The 19,506-nt window shown below is 61.5% G+C and overlaps 1 protein-coding gene and 1 non-coding gene across 2 annotated transcripts in view; one reads left to right on the forward strand and one right to left on the reverse strand.

The window, feature by feature from the left end:
* Positions 1-19,261, forward strand: part of PPP5C (protein phosphatase 5 catalytic subunit) — a 22,302-nt gene extending 3,041 nt beyond the window's left edge. Inside the window, exons 2-13 of the mRNA XM_070633048.1 lie at positions 3,175-3,416; positions 10,350-10,497; positions 11,155-11,276; positions 13,468-13,533; positions 13,841-13,939; positions 14,797-14,902; positions 16,268-16,410; positions 16,558-16,645; positions 17,180-17,220; positions 17,321-17,499; positions 18,524-18,605; positions 18,797-19,261. Coding sequence (XP_070489149.1) covers positions 3,175-3,416; positions 10,350-10,497; positions 11,155-11,276; positions 13,468-13,533; positions 13,841-13,939; positions 14,797-14,902; positions 16,268-16,410; positions 16,558-16,645; positions 17,180-17,220; positions 17,321-17,499; positions 18,524-18,605; positions 18,797-18,859 — 1,379 coding nt within the window. The 3' untranslated portion in view covers positions 18,860-19,261. The remainder of the gene's footprint in view (positions 1-3,174; positions 3,417-10,349; positions 10,498-11,154; positions 11,277-13,467; positions 13,534-13,840; positions 13,940-14,796; positions 14,903-16,267; positions 16,411-16,557; positions 16,646-17,179; positions 17,221-17,320; positions 17,500-18,523; positions 18,606-18,796) is intronic.
* On the reverse strand, positions 3,752-3,857 carry LOC139073755 (U6 spliceosomal RNA). Its single transcript, XR_011522743.1, has one exon. It is a non-coding gene; the product is annotated as a U6 spliceosomal RNA (small nuclear RNA).
* Positions 19,262-19,506: the final 245 nt, after the last annotated feature.

Genomic DNA, 19,506 nt, shown 5'->3' on the forward strand with positions numbered 1-19,506 from the left:
GGGCAGGCACGAGCCGCAGCCTCCGGGGCTGTGGGAATAACAATAAAAAGAATAATTACAGCCCAGAGTAATTGAGCCCCTGTGGTGGCCAGGTACAGCACGTTGTTTCATCCTCCCCGGCACCGCACGGCTGTTTGTTTTAGAGAGGAAGCCAGGCTCCGAGAAGTGAAACCGCTTGCCCAAGGTCAGAGTGTGTGAGCGCAGCGCCCGGATATCCCCCTTCCTCCCCACGTGCTTGGCTCCTACGGTCAGAGTCCTTACCCCGAGCCACCCTGGCCCTGGGGTCAGGGGAGAGGGGCCCTGGGGGCTCAGAGAACCCCATCCCTACCCCCGCCAACATGGCTCGCTCACCTCTGTGAGCTCAGGCCCATTCCAGGGGCCTTGGGGGGCAGAGCCTGGTCCCCCATGTCACTCATCTCTCCCCTCTCATCGCCCTTCTGTAAAATGGGGGAGGTGTGTTTAACCCCCAAGGCCGCCTCGGGTCTCGGGGTTTGTAGACTTGGTTAAGAGCTCAGGCTGCCTGGGTTCAAATCTTGTTTCTTCCTTTTACCTGCTGTGCAACCCCTGGACAAATGACTTAACCTCTCTGTGCCTCAGTTTCCCCATCTCTGAAATGGGGAATGTCTTGAGGAATAAAAGTGCTTGTGTTTTTTTAAAACCCGTAGAGCGGGCCTGGGATGTGGTGTGTTGGGTGGATGCGTGAAGTCCCGGCCCCTCCCATTTCCTCTGCTCCATTCCCCTTCCCTTCATATAGTCATTAGTTCACTTCTTTTACAAGTGTCTGCTCTGCTGATCACGTTCTCAGCTGTAACTGCATTTCATCCGTGAGTCCATATAACCCTCACAACTGTCCCCCCATGGGGCAGGGCCAAGTGTGATTCCCGCATTTCCGATGAGCAAGCAGAGCCCCAGGGAGCGGGGGCTGTTTGCATGAGGTCCCATGGTCGGGATCTGCAGGGCTGGATGTCAGGCTCTGAGACACCAGGCTCCTCACCCCGTGCCAGACTGCCACTCGAGTAACACCTCACCCGTCAGGAGAGCTGGCGAGCTGGGCTCTGGAACACAGCCAGGTGGCGGGAGGGAGTCCTCGAAGGCGCTGGCATTCCGGGGAGGGTGGGTCAGGCTTGGGCTGCCTGGTTCTGCCCTTGCTTGTTTCCAGGAAGTCTTAAGCCTACCCTCCAGGGCTCACGGTCCTGGGGGGACACGCCCATCACCTAACGGTGACAACCCAGGGTGGGCAGAGCTGGGATAGGGGAGCCCAGGGGCCGGAGCGGCCCAGAGGGGTGCCTGCCCCAGCCAGGGGGTCACGGAGGGCTGCCTGAAGAAGGGGACATAGGAGCCATTTGAAAGATTGCCAGATGTTAGCCTGCAGGAGGGATTGTTGCATTGTTCCTGGCTGTCTCCGCAGGACCTGGCTGCTTCTCCTTTCTCTAGTGTCTGTCTGTCTCTTCCTTCCTTCCTTCCTTCCTTCCTTCCTGCGGGACTGTTCATGGGGCCTGGGACCCTCTTTCTCCATTCCCTTCAGCTGCCTCACCCTTCCTCATCCTCCAGGTCCCAGCGTCAGCATCCCTGCTGGGCTGCCCCAGCCCCACACTCGGAGGACTCTCTGTCTGGACCTCACTGTCTGAGGACAGCTGTGTCCCCCACACTGGACTGTGAGCCCCAGCAGGGCACGGCTGGGTGGGAGCTGCTGTGTCCTCAGAGAGGGCTGCCCCTGCCCTCCCGGGGCTCGGGTTCAATCTGGGGAGATGCATTATAAGCAAGAGACAAAACACAGTCGTGGTGTATCAGACGGCTCTGGAGAAAGCTGAAGTGGGGGTTAGGGCAGGAATTCTCAGTTTCGGCTGGGGCTTAGGAGGACTCTGAAACGCAAGTCCAGAGAGGGTACGTAAGTTGCCCAAGGACACCCAGCGGGTAACCCAGCCAGGGTTTGGGCCCAGGCCACCTACCCCTGTGTCTGTGCCTGCCCCTGTGCCGGGCTCCCGCCCACAGGCCACCTGGCTGGAGGGGAGAGTGGGAGCGTTAGGGTCTTGGCCTGGCTCAGAATCCCCGCCTGCCACTTGCCTCTTGACCTTCAGCATGGGCTTCTCCTCTGAGCCTCAGTCCCTCATCTGGGAAATGGGCCTCATGCAGCCATCCTCGGGGTTGTGAGGGTTCAGTGAAGGGACTCGTGTACCCAGGGCCCCACATGCCACCTGGCACATCATGGACCCCTGATTCGGGTAAGCCTCCAAGCTGTGGTCTCCTGCCTGTTGAATGGGCCCGGGCGAGGGGTCCAAGCCTGACTCTGCAGATGCAGACTGGGTGCTTGACCTTGAACAAGACCTCCGGGAGCCGTCCGTAAAGTGAGCTCCGGACGATGCTGATGCCGTGGAGATGTGAGGATTCCACGGGTCAAGATGTAACGCGCAGGGCATGCCATAGCTCAGTGCACATAAGATCAGCCTTTTCCCCTTGGCCAGATGTCACATTTAGAACATCAATGTCCAGCCCCCGCTGTGGCTGCCAGGGCCTGAGGGATCTGTCCTGCCAGCCTCGCTGTGCTCATCTCCCACCCTCCCCAGCTCACCCTGCCTCGGCTACACTAGCCTCTCACTGGTCCTGGAACACAAGCACGCACACGTATGCATGCACGCGCAGACGACACACACACCCACACCCACCCCGGGCCTTTGCATCTGCTGTCCCTTCCGTTGGGAACGCTCTTCCTCCAGTCTGGTTGTCACTTTCCTCGGGTCTCTGCTGATGTCCCTTCTCCGTCCCCACCTCCTGTTCTGCCAGGCCCTCTGTGTGCTGCTTTCCTTGCTTTGGGGACGACCAGAGCTGGACGACCAGGGGCCTCAGAGCAGGCTCACATTTGCTGGCTCCCTTGTCAGCTCTGGCACTCAGGGACCCGTCCTCTTCAGGCCGTGGGGAGGGCGCAGGAGGACCCTCCTGAAGTCCTGGAAGGAGCATTGCCCGGCTGGGGTCTGGGGTGACGGGTGGGTGGAAGTGATTTCAGCTAGGGTGGGATGCTTGGGACAGGGAAGGGGGCAGGCTGAGGACATTTCTGAGCTCAGCCGTGGACCCCAGTTTCCCCTCTGTACACGGGGAGACAGGGCCGGTACCCCGCCCAGGGCCCTTGCTGGGCGGCAGCCCTGCCTCACACCGCCTCCTCCTCCTCCTCCTCCGCAGCCAAGGACTACGAGAACGCCATCAAGTTCTACAGCCAGGCCATCGAGCTGAACCCCAACAACGCCATCTACTATGGCAACCGCAGCCTGGCCTACCTGCGCACCGAGTGCTACGGCTACGCACTGGCCGACGCCACGCGGGCCATCGAGCTCGACAAGAAGTACATCAAGGGCTACTACCGCCGGGCCGCCAGCAACATGGCCCTGGGCAAGTTCCGGGCCGCCCTGCGCGACTACGAGACGGTGAGCGGGCCTCGGGGAGGGGTGCAGGGGAGGGAGGCCTCAGCGTGCGCGGCTTGGGGGGCGAGGAGGCCACTCAGCACTCACTCACCACTCACTCATCCGCCAGGTGCCCTCAGGCGCCTGGCCTCTAGCAGACCGCCCAGGTTCACAGCCCCGCTCTGCCTTCGCTCGCCTGGTGACCCTGGACAAGTTACCTGGCCTCTCGGTGCCTTCTCTCCCACTTCTGTGAAGTGGGGAAGAGTAAATGAGTTTCTGCTTTCCAAGCATTTAGAACAGCTCCCGGCACGTAGTCAGTGTTGTGGAACAATTAACGATTATGATTCTGATTATGAGTTTTTAATACGGAACGCTTCACGAGTTGGCATGTCACCCTTGTGCAGGGGCCACGCTGCTCCTCTCCGTAACATTCCAGTGTTAACGTAAGTGCTGTGAGGTGAGCGCCTGTTCTGATTGTTGGTGGCGGACAAGAGTCACACAGCCCTCCTGGTGGAGGTCACAGTTCCGAGCGGGGCGGAAAACTCGCCGTGTCCTCAGCTAGTCAGCAGAGCCATTGCCGCTGAGGTCGTGTGCCTGGGAGGGAATGGAATAGGGCGATGTGCGTTAGAGACAGCAGGCGGGGGACGTGGGAGGTGACGAGGAGGTGACGAGGGATGGCACCTAGAGCGCAGCAAGTTTGCTGCCCGTCTGCCACTCCCCGTGCTGTCGTTGCTGTGGTGGTGACAGCAGTAGAGGTGAGGACTCAGAGAGCACATACCCTCACGCCAGGCCTGTTCGCCTGCCGCACGGGCAGCTGAGGGCGTCGGTGTGGCAGCCCCAGGGTAGGAACCATGATCGTCCCCGTTGTACAGATGGGGGGACTGAGGCCCGGAGGGGTTGAGACACCTGCCCATCGACGTGCAGGTGGCAGAGCTGGGGTTTGAACCCAGGCGGCCTGGCCCTCCAGCCCCTGTCTCCCCCGTTCAGAGAGTTAGCCCCCTGAGAGTAGGGGGTTGTTTGCTTGCTCACTGGGATGGTGGCTGGCACTGGGCAGGGGCTCAGTCAGTGTTTGTTGAATGAATTGTCCTTCTGCCCCCTGTACACATGCACACCCTCACTTCCTCCTTTTGTTTCATTCACCACACACCGAGCAGCTTCTGTCGTCTGGGGAGAGCTACCGGGGGGCCGAGAACCACAGGCCGCAGGGGGAGGCAGCCTGGTCAGACTGCACAGGTTGCCCGCTGGCCTGGGGTGGAGGGGGCATTCAGGCCAGGGACACCTGTGTCAGGGCAGGGACAGAGGCATCGAGGAGCGGGGAATTTGGAGACTGAGGGGCAAAGTGGAGAAGGGGCTGGGGTGACACCCAGGAGGATGGGGAACGGAGCAGAGGAACAGTCCTATGAGCTTGGGCTCCCAAACCTCTCCCTTGGTGTCCCCATCTGGGAAATGGTGACAAGAGGAGCGGCCACCTCGTGGGTAGCTGTGGGCTCTGGGTAAAGGTCATTGGGGCTGGAGAGCTCAGTAATGAGTAACCCAGAAGGACAGTCAGGATTGGGTGGGGGCAGGGCTCCAAGTGGGGGAGGGGCCCGGAGGAACCGAAAGGGGCCAGAGAGGAGAGCAGCTCCAGGAGCACAGCTCTGCCGCAAGGGCCTCCCCGCCCCCTCCTGGGGTCGCGGGAAAGCCTTTCCCCAGGGTGAGGAGTGGGGTTCTTCTCAGCTTTGCTCAGACTGGGGCCTAACGACCTGCTCCCTGAGGCCCAGACGGTCAGTTCCAGCCTTGTGGACGTACGGCGTCTGAGCTCCCTCCCAGGCCTGTGGATGCCGTGGAGCACTGGGGGACATCCACAGCTCTTTTTGGACCCGCCTGTGGTGGAGCCGCACCCAGCCTTTGAATTGTCACAGCCCATTTCCCTGTGGGGGCTCTGCCAGCAGCACTGGGGAGTCCCCATGTGAGCCTGAGGTCCCTGCCACCCTGGGCCTCCACAGGCCTGCGGGCTTTCCACCCTGCTCCCTTCTGACGCATTTCCTCGGGCTCTGGATGCCGGGCAGGGGGGCTGGCCCTAGGGCAGCTGCCCCCACCCAGAGTCTCTGCCTCCCGCCCTCCTGCCCTCCGGAGCTGTCCTGTGACCCGCTGCAGTTTCACGGAGAACGTGCCAGGCCCGCTCTGAGATCGTGGCGTCCTCGGAGGCCGAGCCAGGGCGTGAGCCTGGATGAAGGAAGGAGCCCGCGGCGTTGCCCCTCAGCACCCGGGCCCTGGGGCGGGCGAAGGGCCTTTCCTCCCTCAGCCTCCGTCTCCTCGTCTGCACGCTCACTGCGGGCCTCGCTCTGTTGTGAGCTCTTTGCACGCTTGAGTCAGTCCATTTTCCAGGAAGGAAGCTGAGGTCTAGAGGGGAAGGCCTCCTCCGAGGTCGCCCCGCAGAGAGGGCGCCAGTGGGACTTGAAGCCAGAGTCCATGCCTGCAGCGCCTCGCGGGCCGCAGCTCACTTGAATGGTTTGAGCCCAGCCCGTCCGTCCTCAGATAGAATAGACAAGAAAACAATTTGTCATTGGGAGGAAGTGTGTGTATATTTTGTGGAAAAATATTTTCCGTTGGCGTGAGTCTAGATGTGTCGGGTGTCAGGTAAAATAGACGTTCCTTGCCGGGAGCCACGGTGGCGGAGTCTGCAGGTGCAGGCGCAGGGGCTGGAGGCCCCGGCTCCGGGTCAGGACGCCAGCCGCGAGCTGTTTCTGCTCTGAGTGCTTGGGCCCTGCGGCCTCTGTGGCCTCATCTGTGAGAGGGCGCGACAGGAGGGCCTGCCTCCGTGTCCCTGTGAGGGTTGAATGAGAGCAGAAGGGCCCCGCTTAGCACTGGTGCAGCTTCCCCTGGGGCTGTCTGGGGGCAGAGCCTGCAGCGCACAGGAAGGGCTGTGTGCAGGTGCCAGGACCTCGCTAGGGCCCTGGGGAGCTGGGTGTGTCTCCCTTCTGCTCTCCCTCTGGGGCCGGGCCTCAGACCCTCAGCAGCGACTGACCTCGGGTTCGTGTTCAGTCCCCCACCCACCACCCTCGTCTGCAGGCTTGTCCTTTCAGAGGGACCTTGCTCCAGGACTCCCCGGCCCTTTGTTGGGTCCTCTTCTCAGAAGGCCCCCTGTGTTCTTCCCTGTCTGTGGTTGGAGCTCAGGGCTCACGTGGGCCCAGGCCGGATCTGGGGGCTCCTGCACCCCCATCCCCTCCCAGGATTTCTTGGGTTTGGTTTGTAATATGGTTCACATTTGGGCTGCTTCTTCCGGCATAGCCCAGTGCGGTCCGTTAGAAGTGCGTTTTGCCTTGCACGCCTGTCCGTGTGCCCGCACACCTGAGGTTTGGCTGTCTGGGAGTTGCAGGAGCGCTCACCATGGGCCGGGCCAGGTGTGGCCTTCATACCACAGTAACTCCTGAGATCGCAGCACCCTGTGTGCTGGGAGCTGTTCCCCCTAATTTACAGATGAGGAAAGCAAGGCCCAGAGAGCAGGGCACTCCCTGAGTCCCACAGCCAAGAGGGGACAGCATGGCCCCAGGTGGGCTCCCACCACTGGATGTCGTGCCGTTCACGACAGTTTCTCGGCACAGCGCTTGCCCTTCGCTCAGGTGCTGTGTTTGCTGGTCTCTGCTCTTCTGTTTCACTGAATGGGAATGTTGGGTGTGACTTGCTCAGTACACTTACCAGAGGGTCTTGACCTGTGGGTGACAGACCTGGTGTTGCGTGTCAGGCTGGCTTCGGAGTGCAGGCCCTCGAGCCGGCCATCCCCGCTGTCCACATGCCTCATGCAGTGCGGCCCTCTGTGGGCTGCGTCTCCTCGTCCGTGCGTCGTAGGGGATCATGATGGTCACATGGGCCTCGGGGACACTCAGCATGGGGCCTGGCTCTCGCTACTGTTCCGAACCCAAGCTCTTCTGAAAACCACTTGTTCCAGTTAAGTTCGGGCAACTCGTTTGGTGGCAGAGTCTGACGGGAACTAATCAGAAGCCATCGCTGGCCTCTTACTGATGCTCCTGCCTTGTGTGACTGAAGGTTTTGCTGCAGAAAAAACCAGAGTGCGTGTGATCACCAGGTGCCACTCGGATCTACCGGGTGTCATATAACGTGGGGTGGCCCTGGGTCACCTGTCTAAAATCCCCCAAGTTCCCAGTTCCCATGTATGCGCAGCCCCCCGGCCTCACGTTGGGATTGCGCCCCGTGTTGGTGCGCCAGCAACTCGAGCGCTGTCGTTACTGCCCGTGAGCACTCCTGGCTGAAGGGACCATGTTTTAAACACAGCTTTTTATTTTGAGAGCGGTGTGGCTCCATGTGCAGTCGTAAGAACTGCAGAGATCCCGTTCTCCCAGTTTCCCCAGCAACATAGCCAGCCTCACTGCAGAAGCATCCCAGTCAGGATACTGACGCTGATACAGTCCAGATGCCACTCTTTAAAGGGAAGTCCAGCGTGCAGTTCTGACCCAGTGGGCCTCAGCTGCTCAAGGACCCGCCGGGCCTCTCCGGGCCGGAGCAAATGACCTTCCCCAGGGGTGGAGCCAGGGGGCCGCTTGCTCTGTCCCAACCGGACAGTGAGTTGGGAACAGCAGAAGCCACGGGCCCTGGAGCGTGCACTCAGGGCTGCTAGGCCGTGATGGGCCCAATGTTAAATTCTCACGCCAGCCCTCCAAAGGTGTGCTGGCACCCTCTCCACTTTCTAGAAGCTGAGGGAGACTCAAGAGGTGGGGCTGCATGCCCCCAAGGCCTGGCCCCGGAGCCGGCGCTCACCAGCACTGCCCCACACTGCCTCCCTGGAGGACATACAGGGAGCTGTAGGGACCGGTGGCAGTGGGCAGGGAAGGGAGGTGGCGGGAGGGGAGCACATCCCAGCCTGTGTGGCAGAAGTCAGGATCCTAGGCAAGGAGAAAACGGAACCCTGGCTTCTGGGGTCAGTGACTTCGCCTCTTTGGGCCTCAGTTTCCTCATCTGTCAAGTGGGGGTTGTGATAACATCACATAGAGCTGCTCCGAGGATAAAGCGAGCAGGTTAATTGCTCTCAGCAGCGTCAGGCACATGGCAGGTGCTGGGAACGTGAGCCATGTGCTCTTGCTGCCGCTGCCATTGTTAGTGCTCCTGCTGCTGTTCCCCAGCCTTGGCCGTGTCTCCATCCTGCACCCCAGCCTGTGAGCCCTCTGAGAACGGGCACTGACTCAGAGGAAGTACTGAGTGGTTCATCCATCCCCTCGGGGGGCATTCATTCACTGCTGGGACACACCTCAGCCCCACCTCAGGGCCCCCTTCCAGGGGGACACAGACCCGGCTCCAGCAAACAGATGAGCTGGGGCTCCTGCTTGACCCAGCCTGGGAGACGGCGGGGAGGGGGGCTGATACCTGGAGGAGCTAGAAAGGAGTCGGAGGTGGGACTGAGGTGTTCCGGGCCAGGGGGCAGCGTGTGCAAGGCCAGACGTGAGAGGGAGCTGGCACGTCTGGGGACTCGTGAGCTGGGGCGGATGCGGTGGGGCAGGGCAGACAGAACAGAGGGCAGGCGGGCCGTCCAGGGCAGGCCAGGTGCTGGTGTGGACTTTATCCCCAGGGGACACGCAGCCTCTCCCCCACCCGGAAGGACTCCAGAGGATGTCTGGTGCTGCCTGCCTCCAGGCCTTGCCCCATACCCACACCCCAGGCAGGCGGGGCCACCTGGCAGGGTGCCCTGGCCATCACTTGCCGAGACCCAGCCTCCTGCCGCCCGCCTGGTCTGCGCGTCCCAGGGCGGAAGAGCCACCCTGGCCCGCAAGGGTTAGCAGATGAGTTTCTGACTCACTCTGCCAGGCTCTCCCACGAGGGGGCGTGCTCACCCCTGAGGGCCAGCCCTGGCACCCCTCTTTCTGCCCCCTGGCACAGGAGCTCTGGGGGCCCACTCCTGGGGAGGCCAGCAGGGTCCACTAGCAATTACAGTCACAGTTATAGATGACTGAGGCCAGAGTGCTGAAGTCCCTGCCCAGGGTCACACAGCCCGTAAGTGGCAGTGCGGGACTCCGAATGCATCGCTGTCTGCTTCTGAACTTGGAGGATCAGAGTTTGTGGGAAGTGCATGGAAGGTGCAGAGGGGAGGAGACGGGCTCCTGTGCTGAGAGCTTGCTGGGTCCCAAAGCCACGTGCCTTTATCAGCACAGCAGCCCGTGATGGGCTGTGAGGAGCAGCCGAGGCTCGTGTGGCGTTTGTTCTTGCCAGCGCCGCTGCCTGCACTTTACAAGGGGTCACCCCGACACCCTCACTGTGGTCTGAGTGGCTGCTCGTCCCTTCCGTCTTACCGGGGCAAACTCACCTGCCCAGCGTTACTCATCTGGTGCGGGCGGAGCTGGGCTTCGAACCCACCGGCCTGGGTCTGTGCCCGCAGTCCCCACCTCCCTTCGGAGGAGGAAAGGGGAAATCACTTGTCCTGGGTCTCTCCAAACGCCTGAGGTCAAACACGGGACGTGACGCCCCTCAGTGCTGGCCGCGCCTGCCAAGCCGTGCCTCACCCCAGGCCCCGTGTCCATCACTTATCCTTCCCCACAGCCCGGGGGGAGCTGTCACCTCCCCGTTTTATAGAGGAGGGAACCGAGGCTCAGGGAGTCTATCACCCAGCAAGTAGCTGGCCCTTCTGATGAGTCTGGGCTGTTAATCATGATTTTAGACCCAGCCCACCCTTTCCTCGCCACCCCCCACCTTGGTATCAACTATAATAGTACAGGTACACACGCAGCTCTGTTATGCACAGTTTGGGGACACAGAAACCAAGGCCTGGAGGTGGAACATGCCCAGCGGGGGTGTGCCACTAGTGCATGGCACCCCGGGGGTCTGGCTCCAGCGTTCGTGGAACCCAGGGCCCGGCAGGCGGAGGGCAGCCTCGGCGTCCCGCCTCCGGCCTGCTCCTCTGCCCCAGGAGGGCCGTGCCACCTCTTGGCCTGAGTGGGGATGCCTCCTTCCCTCTGCCCGCCGCCCGCCCAGGTGGTGAAAGTGAAGCCCCACGACAAGGACGCCAAAATGAAGTACCAGGAGTGCAACAAGATTGTGAAGCAGAAGGCCTTCGAGCGGGCCATCGCGGGCGATGAGCACAAGCGCTCTGTCGTGGACTCACTGGACATCGAGAGCATGAGTGAGTCAGGCCCGGGTGCCCTCACGCCCAGCCAGAACATTCCAGATGCTTGCAGGGGTCCTCTCCATCCCCGTGCACACTGGGGGTGAGGAGTGGGGCTCAGAGGTGGTCTCTGCCCCGCCCCAGGCCACCGTCTGCTCCTCGTCTGCTTGAGTCCCCCGGTTCTGGGAGGGGGCGAGCCCTCCGCCCCAGCCTGGCTCCCTACCGGCTCCCGGGCCGCGCCCCCGTCCCAGGCCTCCTGCGTCTGACCCGCCTCTGTCCTCTATGTGCTCACATGGTTCCTGAGCACCTACTGTGTGACAGACACTGTGCTAGGCACCGGGAGCCAGCCGTGACCACAACAGTCCCTGCCCTCGTGGCGCTGACGCTCTGGGGAGAGAGGACTCGCTAGTCACCAGATGCGTTGACAGTGTGAAGGGCTGTAAACCAAGTCGGCGGAGGGGAGGGAGGGTGCTGAAGAGCGGACCCATGAGATGGGGGGGCAGGGAGAGGGCCTCGGAGCCGGCCTGAGCGCGCGGAGCAGGCCGTGGGGGTGGATCTTCTCTTGCTCCATCCCTGTCCTGACCCGTGTCCAGAGCCGCGTCTGCCCCGGGCCAGGCCCCTCCCCACCCTCACACTGGCTGTGGCCACTGACTCTCGCCCCCATTCACACACCAGCCATCGAGGATGAGTACAGCGGGCCCAAGCTGGAGGACGGCAGAGTGACAGTCGCCTTCATGAAGGAGCTCATGCAGTGGTACAAGGACCAGAAGAAGCTGCACCGGAAATGTGCCTACCAGGTGACACGCCTGTGACCCGGGATAGCGTCGCGCTGGCAGTGCCCAGATAGCCACAGAGGGCAGGGTGGAGGCAGAAGCCAGCACTTGCTGCGCGCTGGGGCCGGGCATCGTGCAGATGCGTTCTTTATTTCTGAGGTTGCACGTTTTTATTTCTGGCATTTCCATGGTTATTTTTTTAAATAGCTATCATCTCTGCCCCATATGTTCAGGCATGCTGTCTATCTTCCCCAGGGGATCTTTGAACGTGTTTGTCGTTATTTTAAAGTCTCTGTAGTGCCACCGTGTGGGTCATGCCTGGATCTCCCTCTGTTGTCCGTTCTTCGTGGGTCTCAGTTTTTATCATATGCCAGGCATTTTGTGTGAAAGGACAGTAGAGACGGAGATAAACAACTTTCTGCAGGAGGTAGCGGGAGCCTGCTGTCAGGCTGCTGCTGTGAGGGCTCCGTCAGCCTAATCTACGGTTCAGGCCGTTTTTGTGGGCCTTAGGTCACCCCTGGTCTCCAGTGTTTTCAGAGGGGCATCGGGATGCCCCCTTCAGCAGGGCGTGGGGTCGGCACCCTGGCGGCATCCCAGGGATGTCTGTGTGTTGTCAAGTCTCCAGCTTTTGGAACTGTGATTTTGGTGCTCTGATTTTCCACCCTGCTGCCGGACTTTTGGGTTGCTGGCGAGCTCTCTGCTCTCCAGTCTTGCTCCCACCTTTGTGCCTCGGGAGGGCTCCCTCCCCTGTGCCGCCTTGCGCCCAGCCCGTGATGGAGTGAGAGCGTTGGCAGGTGCGGCAGGTGCGGGCGGAGGCGTTCTGTGGCGCGGGCTCCTGGGGACTCTCATCCGTCAGGCCGCCCAGCAGGGACGTCCCGCTGGCTTCCCCTCCCCTTCAGTGGCGGGCCTCAGGCCGGGATGAACGCAGGCACGGTCTCTTCACCAGGGAGGGGCCTGGCGCGGGTGACAGTTTGGTTGATTGCGGTGTTTTTCCTCCTCGGCTCTCAGATGGGTTTTTTAGTTCAATTTGTTGGGCTTTTGGCCTGTTTTCATCACTAGGGCGACAGCATCAGACTTGTCTTTCTGCATTCTGACCAGAAGTGGACAGCTTCTACTATCTTAACACCTTTTTTTCCCCAACTGTTCATTTTGAAAATTGTCAAACCCTCAGAATAGTCAAAAGAAGAGTACAGTTAACATCCACACATTCTTCCCCCAGATGCCCCAGTGGTTGAAATTTTGACACATTTACTTTATCGGTCTTTCTGCATATATGCGTGTATGTTTACGTTCTTTTTCTTTTTTCCTGAACCATTTGAGACTGGGTTGCATCATAACCTCTGTGTCCTAACCCTGGATCCTGGATCTCTTCGTGGGGAGATGGGGCTGTGCAGTCACAGACATACGGCAGCCGGCGCTGCCCACACCCGGGTGCCCTCCTGGCCTTGCCACTTCCCGGCTCCGTGACCGTGGCTCATGACCTCACCTCTCGGTGCCTCGGGGTCCTCATTTGCAAAATGCAGATAATAAGAGGGCCATTCTCCTGCGTGACTGATTCAGTCGTTGCACCATAGAAATGTAGCTTCATACAGGAACACCGACAAATGCATGCAGTCCGCAGGCTGTCCACAAAATCTGGAAACGTTGTCAGATGTATGTGATGTTGTCAAGGTCGTCTTTAATCTTCAATTAGTAAAAATTAATATTACCTACGTTTCCAGACGAATATTTTAATTTCCCCCAAAACATCCTTTTGAGCTCTTTTTTGAAATCCAGAATCCACTGAAGGCTCAAATATTGCGTGTGACCTGCCTTTTTCTCTCTTCCCATCCAGAACAGTCTCACGCCTTCCGGGGGAGACTCTTTCACGACACTGACACTCAGACGTGTCCAGGCCTGTTGTTTTATAAAACGTTCCACAGCGGGATTCATCCGCAGGTTTCTTCATCATGCTGATTATTTTCAAAGAAACCGAGATTCTCGATTTTCACATGAAATAATCCTGATGCTTAAATGCCACAGAGGCCACTTGGGTCACAGTTTGGGGACCACCCCTGGCCCCGGCCAGCACCCACCTGTCCGGGCGCCCCGCCCCTTCCTCCCCTCTCCCTGCCTGTCCCGCACCCTCGGCCCAGCAGCGTCTCCTGGTCGGGGCAGGGTGGGCAGCAGGCCCTCCAGCCGGCCCGCTCACGGCCTGCCCTGTGCTCCCCTGCAGATTCTGGTGCAGGTCAAAGAGGTCCTGTCCAAGCTGAGCACGCTGGTGGAGACCACGCTCAAAGAGGTGCGCGCTCTGGGGCGGTGGGGGCCGGGGCGGGGGGCTCCTGGCCGGGGGCCCACGGAGCTCAGAAACTCACAGACCCACCTGGCTTGGTCTGCCTTCCCTCTGCCCACCTGTGTCTCCCCCTGGATGTCCTTCTCTCTGGCCTCTCGGTCTCTGTCCCACTCTCTCCATCTCGTGTCCCCTGCCTGTGTCTTCTGCATGGTCCCCCTCGGTCTGCCGTGTGGCCTCTTGCCCCTGCCCTCCCCGCTGTCCCCTCCCCACGTCTCTCTCTCGGCCCCTCCCTCTCCGGTGGCCTCTTTTCTTTCAGACAGAGAAGATTACAGTGTGCGGGGACACCCACGGCCAGTTCTACGACCTCCTCAACATATTCGAGCTCAACGGTTTACCCTCGGAGGCCAACCCCTACGTATCCTTCCTCGGGAGATGCCCGGCCCGCCCTGCCCTGGGTCTGCGGGTCCTCTGCCAGAGGGGAAGGCGGCGGCCTGTGCAGGGAGAAGCTGAGCAGCCACCCGGGCCCAGGCCGCGGGCCGGCCTTGCGCTCCAGGGTGGGCTCAGACAGGCTAGGGCCAGTCCCCACATGCTGCGTTACCTGGGCAAGTGACTCAGACTCTCTGGGCCCTGGCTTGTCTGCCTCTTGAGATGGGGCTGCTGCAGGATCACATACAAACAGCACCCGGGGCTGCGCACACCTGGTGCCCTCTCGGCTTTGCCGCGTCCTGGCTGCGTGGCCACAGCAGGTTCCTTCCCCCTCGGTGCCTCGGATCCCTCGTTTGCAAAATGGGGATAAGAATAGGGCCTTCCTCAGGAGGTTACTGAGAGGAGTAAATCCTCGTGAAGGGCTGGGCGGCCCCCGTGGCCACATTGCAAGTATCTGCTGACGTTCTTCTGATAATCGCTTGATAAATGGCCCCTGTGTGGGGCCACCAGGCCTGTGCAGGGTTTGGGGGGAGGGTCCGTGTCCCATTTCCCCTGTGGCTTTGGGCCTCTATTTGGGAGAAGCTGAAGCAGCCTGACCACCTGGTGTCGCCGCTCCACCATGAGTTTCCCTGAGAGACACGCGAGCTTGAGGACCTCAGTAGCATCCTGCTCGGAGGCTCAGAGAGGCCAGGCTGCTGGACCAGAGCCACACAGCGAGGAAAGAGACAAAAGCTCGGACCCCCTGCGCCCTGGCGATGTGCCTGCTCCTGGGGAGGTGCGGACAGCAGCCGCAGGCGTGGAGGGCCCGGGGAGGGAGCCGGCCGCTTGTTTTCCTTAGCAGGGCAGATATTTAATGGCGACTTCGTGGACCGCGGCTCCTTCTCCGTAGAAGTGATCCTCACCCTTTTCGGCTTTAAGCTTCTGTATCCAGATCACTTCCACCTACTCCGAGGTGAGCTGGGAGGCAGCAGGGTCTGGGGTCAGGGCGGGGCACTCGCTTTCTCCTCTGTGAGCCTGCCAGTTCTCTGTAAGGCAGGGATGCTAGTGGCAGCCGTGTTTATCTTGTCCCTTCACTGAGACCATGCACAGGGTTGCCCTGTACAGTCAGGCAGGTTGTGCACTGCACAGTGGCTCACACAAATGGCGCTCTCTGGGCCCTCATGAATACTTTGGTCACGCCAGGGCTCTGAGCAGAGGAGGGTGGGGCTGACTCGGGTGTTACCAGGATCCCTTAGGCCTCTCTATGGGGAACTGATGAAGGGCTGAGGATGGGAGCACAGAGACTGGTGGTGGCAGCTGGATGTGGATGGGAGCAGTGGCTGGATTAGGGCTCTCTTCATGGTACAACCCAGAGTGTTTACCCGTGGGCTGGCTGCAGGCATGAGAGAAAGAAGGGGTCAAAGGGCATACCCCAGGGTTTTTGGCTGGAGCAGCTGGAGGGCTGCGGCTGCCACTGACAGGTGGGAGGTGGGACAAGCGGGTGTGGCCAGGGGATGAGGAGCCTGGGGGCTGTCAGTTTTGGGGTCCTCGGCATACGCATGGTACTGGGAGGAGGAGCTCACGAGGGAGTGAGGGCCGCTGGGGAGATGAGCGGGAGCTGCAGCTGGGAGGGGGGAGACCCAGGAGGAGGGGCGAGGGCGCTGGCTGGGTGGGGGCTCCCGGGGGCCTGCGGGCTGACTGCCGCGTTCAGGGAGTCCAGGCCGCTGTACTGGCACCTGGTAGATGCTTGGAGCACCTGCTGTGGGCCTCATAGGAGGCCGTGAAGAGCTCACCCCAGCCAGAGAGTCAGACCATGGGACTCAGCAAACGGCCCGGCAGCCTCCTGTCTCCCCCAGGCCCCGGGAGCCCTGAGACGAGGGAGTGAGGAGTGTGTGGGAAGGTGCAGGCGCAGTGTGGGGCCGGCACGCAGCAGGGGCTCTGCGGTGGCGCATGTTGGGTCAAGACATCTCTCTCCTGGTACTTCCAGCCTGGAAGGCAGGCAGGTCCTCCCAGAGGGGGCATGAGACCCACTGGGGCGAGAGACGTGCCCGAGGTCCCTTGAGGCCAAGCCAGAGCTGAACCCAGGCCTCAGCCACTCCCGTGGCGCTTTGTACGGCCTGGGCCTGGTGGCCATGTGCCCACGTGTGCCACTCAGTTTGTCTCTCCCCCTGAGAACAGATGGAAAACAGTGTCTGCACCTTGTCAGGGCTCTGTGAGGGGCCGATGAGCTGATGTGAGTGTTGTTGGCTTCGGGCTGCCAGGCAGGCCTCCCTGGGCCCCGGGCCTGAGGGCACCCGGGCGGGGCTTTTAAGGTTTCTTCGTTCCTGCTGTCGGCCAGGCAACCACGAGACGGACAACATGAACCAGATCTACGGCTTCGAGGGCGAGGTGAGGGCCAAGTACACGGCCCAGATGTACGAGCTCTTCAGCGAGGTGTTCGAGTGGCTGCCGCTGGCCCAGTGCATCAATGGCAAAGTGCTGGTGAGGACGTACCGGGACCCACGGGCTCCCTCCCCCGCCTGCTGCCTGTGGGGGCCACATGTGGGCAGACGTGCTGGGGAAGTGGGTGGGAGGATGGGGTCTGGCCGGCGCCTCCCCTCTCACGGCTGTCCCCACCCTGAACCCCAGATCATGCACGGGGGCTTGTTCAGCGAAGACGGTGTCACCCTGGACGACATCAGGAAGATCGAGCGGAACCGGCAGCCCCCGGATTCAGGTGACTGGGGTCAGGAGGGCCTCTGCGGGGTCACGTGAGAGCTGACACGGAAGGAGGTGGCACCTGCCTCACAGAAGGGTGTCTGGGACAAGCGCTGGGGGAGCATCCGGGAGGCCGGTGGCTTTGGGGTGAGCAGGGGAGTGCTTTAAAGGGCTTGACGAGGCAGACCCTGTGCTCCTCACAGGTCCAGGGAGGAGCTGGGTCATGGTTCCCGGGGCGGAGGAGCCGGAAAGGCTATGAGCAGGAGGGGCGCGATCTGAATTGTGATGTTGACAGCTCCCTCGCCAGGCCCCTCGGGGCCATAATGGATTGAGGGGGTTCTGGAGGGGAGGCATTGGGAGGCTGGGGCGCTATCCAGAGGAGAGGCCTGTGGCCAGCTCAGTCCTGGCCCATGTGTCCCATGCCCCCTCCACTGTGGATGTCCCCTGCCCAGCCCCTACCCAGCTGCTCTGTGCATTGGGCAGGGGGTGGCCTGTGAGCACCCACCCCCGGCAGGCAGGCCAGTCCCTGACGTTCCCCTCTGCTCCCCTCCAGGTCCCATGTGTGACCTGCTCTGGTCGGACCCACAGCCGCAGGTCAGTCTCCCTGGGGCCATGGTGGCGGCTGTGGGCTGTGGGCCGTGGGCAGAGCGGGTGGGTGGGAGTGGACGTCATTCTGAGCCCCCTGTCTCCCCAGAACGGGCGCTCGGTCAGCAAGCGGGGTGTGAGCTGCCAGTTTGGGCCCGACGTCACCAAGGCCTTCCTGGAGGAGAACCACCTGGACTACATCATCCGCAGCCACGAGGTCAAGGCCGAGGGCTACGAGGTGGCGCACGGCGGCCGCTGTGTCACCGTCTTCTCTGCCCCCAACTACTGGTGCGCCCCCCACCCCACCCCACCCACGCCTCTTCCCAGCCCACTTTTTTAACTTTTTATGGTAGAAAATTCCAAAGATACAGAAGAGTCCATAAAAGAGTATAATGAACGCCCACATATCCGTCACCCAGACCCAGTGGCTACCGGCTCCGTAGCTGTGACCACCCCCGTCCCACAAACCCCAGGTGGCATCTCCTCCGTCCGTTGATAGCCCCGGGTGTTTCTGAAAGGAAGCACTCTTCTTTCCTGTATATAAGCATGGTACCACTGTCACACCTTCGGGCGAGGTCACCGGACCCAGCCGGAGTTCCGTTTCCCCATGTCTCATAAACGTCTCTCCAGTGATTTCTGGACCCACACGAGGGCCGCGTTTTCAGTCTCCTTACCTTCGATCTCCCGGTCCCTTTCCCACCCCTCTGGGCATTTTTTGCTTGAAGAAACGAGGCCCGTGTCCTGCCGAGTTGTCTGTGCCCCAGACCTGGCCAATTCCGTCCTCAGAGGCCAGTCACCACTTTCTTCATCCCTCATGTTTCCTGGTGGTTAGAACCAGGGTCTGGTCCGGTTGGAGTCCAGGTCTTGGCAAGAGTCCTGCCTCCGTCGGGCCGCGTGTCCTATTAGGAAGGCCCTCCTGGCCCGGCTGCCTGCCTCCTGCTCCCCCGCCCTGTCCCGCCTCCACGCTCTCCTTCCCCTCAGCCCCCCTGCTCAGGCCCCTTTTGTCTGGACTCCTGTCTGTTCCCCTGCTGGCCTCTTTCCCCCTCCTGTCTCTGTCTGTCCCTCTGTGTCCTTGACTCTCCATCCCTCCACATCCCTGTCTCTCTTTCTGCCGTGTCTCCCATGGGCTCTGTCCCTCTGTCTGTCTCCTCTCTCGGCCTGTCTGCCATCCAGCCTCAGTCTCTTCTCGCTCGCTCTCCCTCTCCCTGCTCGCTCCCTCCCTCTCTCCTCTCTGCCCGCCCCTTCCTTCTTCATCCCCCAGCCCCACCGGGCCCCTCACTGGCTACTTTGCCCCTGTCCCCTGTCCCCACAGCGACCAGATGGGGAATAAAGCCTCCTACATCCACCTCCGGGGCTCCGACCTGCGGCCCCAGTTCCACCAGTTCACAGCAGTGGTGAGTCAGCCCCCGGGGTCCCCCGCTCTCCCTGGCCTGGGCCTGGGGTGGAGGAGCTGAGAGGGCTGTCAGGAGGGCGGGGGGCGGGCGCAGGACAGCTCTGGGGGGATAGGGCTGGTGCGTCTGCTCAGAGACTCCCCCTGAGGCTGCCCCTTTCTGTCTCCGCCCACCCCGGTGGCCTCCGCTTGCAGCCTCATCCCGACGTCAAGCCTATGGCCTACGCCAGCACGCTGCTGCAGCTGGGGATGATGTGAGGCCCAGCCCAGGGCCACGCTGGACCCCTTTTACTTTGTAAAGTTTGTATTTATTCCCCTTTAGGTTTGCAGAGGGGGTGGGGGGCTGGCCAGAGGGTCTGCTCCCTGGACAAAGAGGAAGGAGGTGGAGAGGCAGGGCTGGGGCACCGCCTGGGCATTCTGGGGGAGGCGGCGGGGAGGGGCGGGGCCAGGGCTTCTCCGCCCCCCTCGTTTGCATGGCCCCTCCCCCGCTAAAGCAATAGGGCCCCGCCATAGGAAGACCCCGAAGGAGGGTCATCAGGGAGGCCTCGCCTGCACCCCCTCCTGGGAGCCCCGGAGCGGGGCTAGGCTGGGGCTCACCCCCTTCCCCAGCTATTTTATGTCTGTAATTAAATGTTAAAATAAAGTCATTATTGTAAGTCAGCTTGTCTCAGGTTGTGGCGCTGCTGGGATTGGGGTGACCCGTTCATCAGGAGAACGGGAAAGGTGGGGGGCCACAAAGCCCCACTCCCTCGTCTGCCATCTCCCTGGGGCGCCCTGGAGCCGGGCCGGGCGGGGGGCTACCAGCTGTGCACAAGCAGCCGTGCATCTGCCCATCACCATGGGCTCTGGAGCTGGGATCCCCTGCCGCCCAGGACGGAGGACCCTGGTCAGCAGGCTGCGGGGCA

Source organism: Equus przewalskii, chromosome 9, assembly GCF_037783145.1.
Source record: "Equus przewalskii isolate Varuska chromosome 9, EquPr2, whole genome shotgun sequence".
In the NCBI taxonomy this organism is placed as follows: domain Eukaryota; kingdom Metazoa; phylum Chordata; class Mammalia; order Perissodactyla; family Equidae; genus Equus; species Equus przewalskii.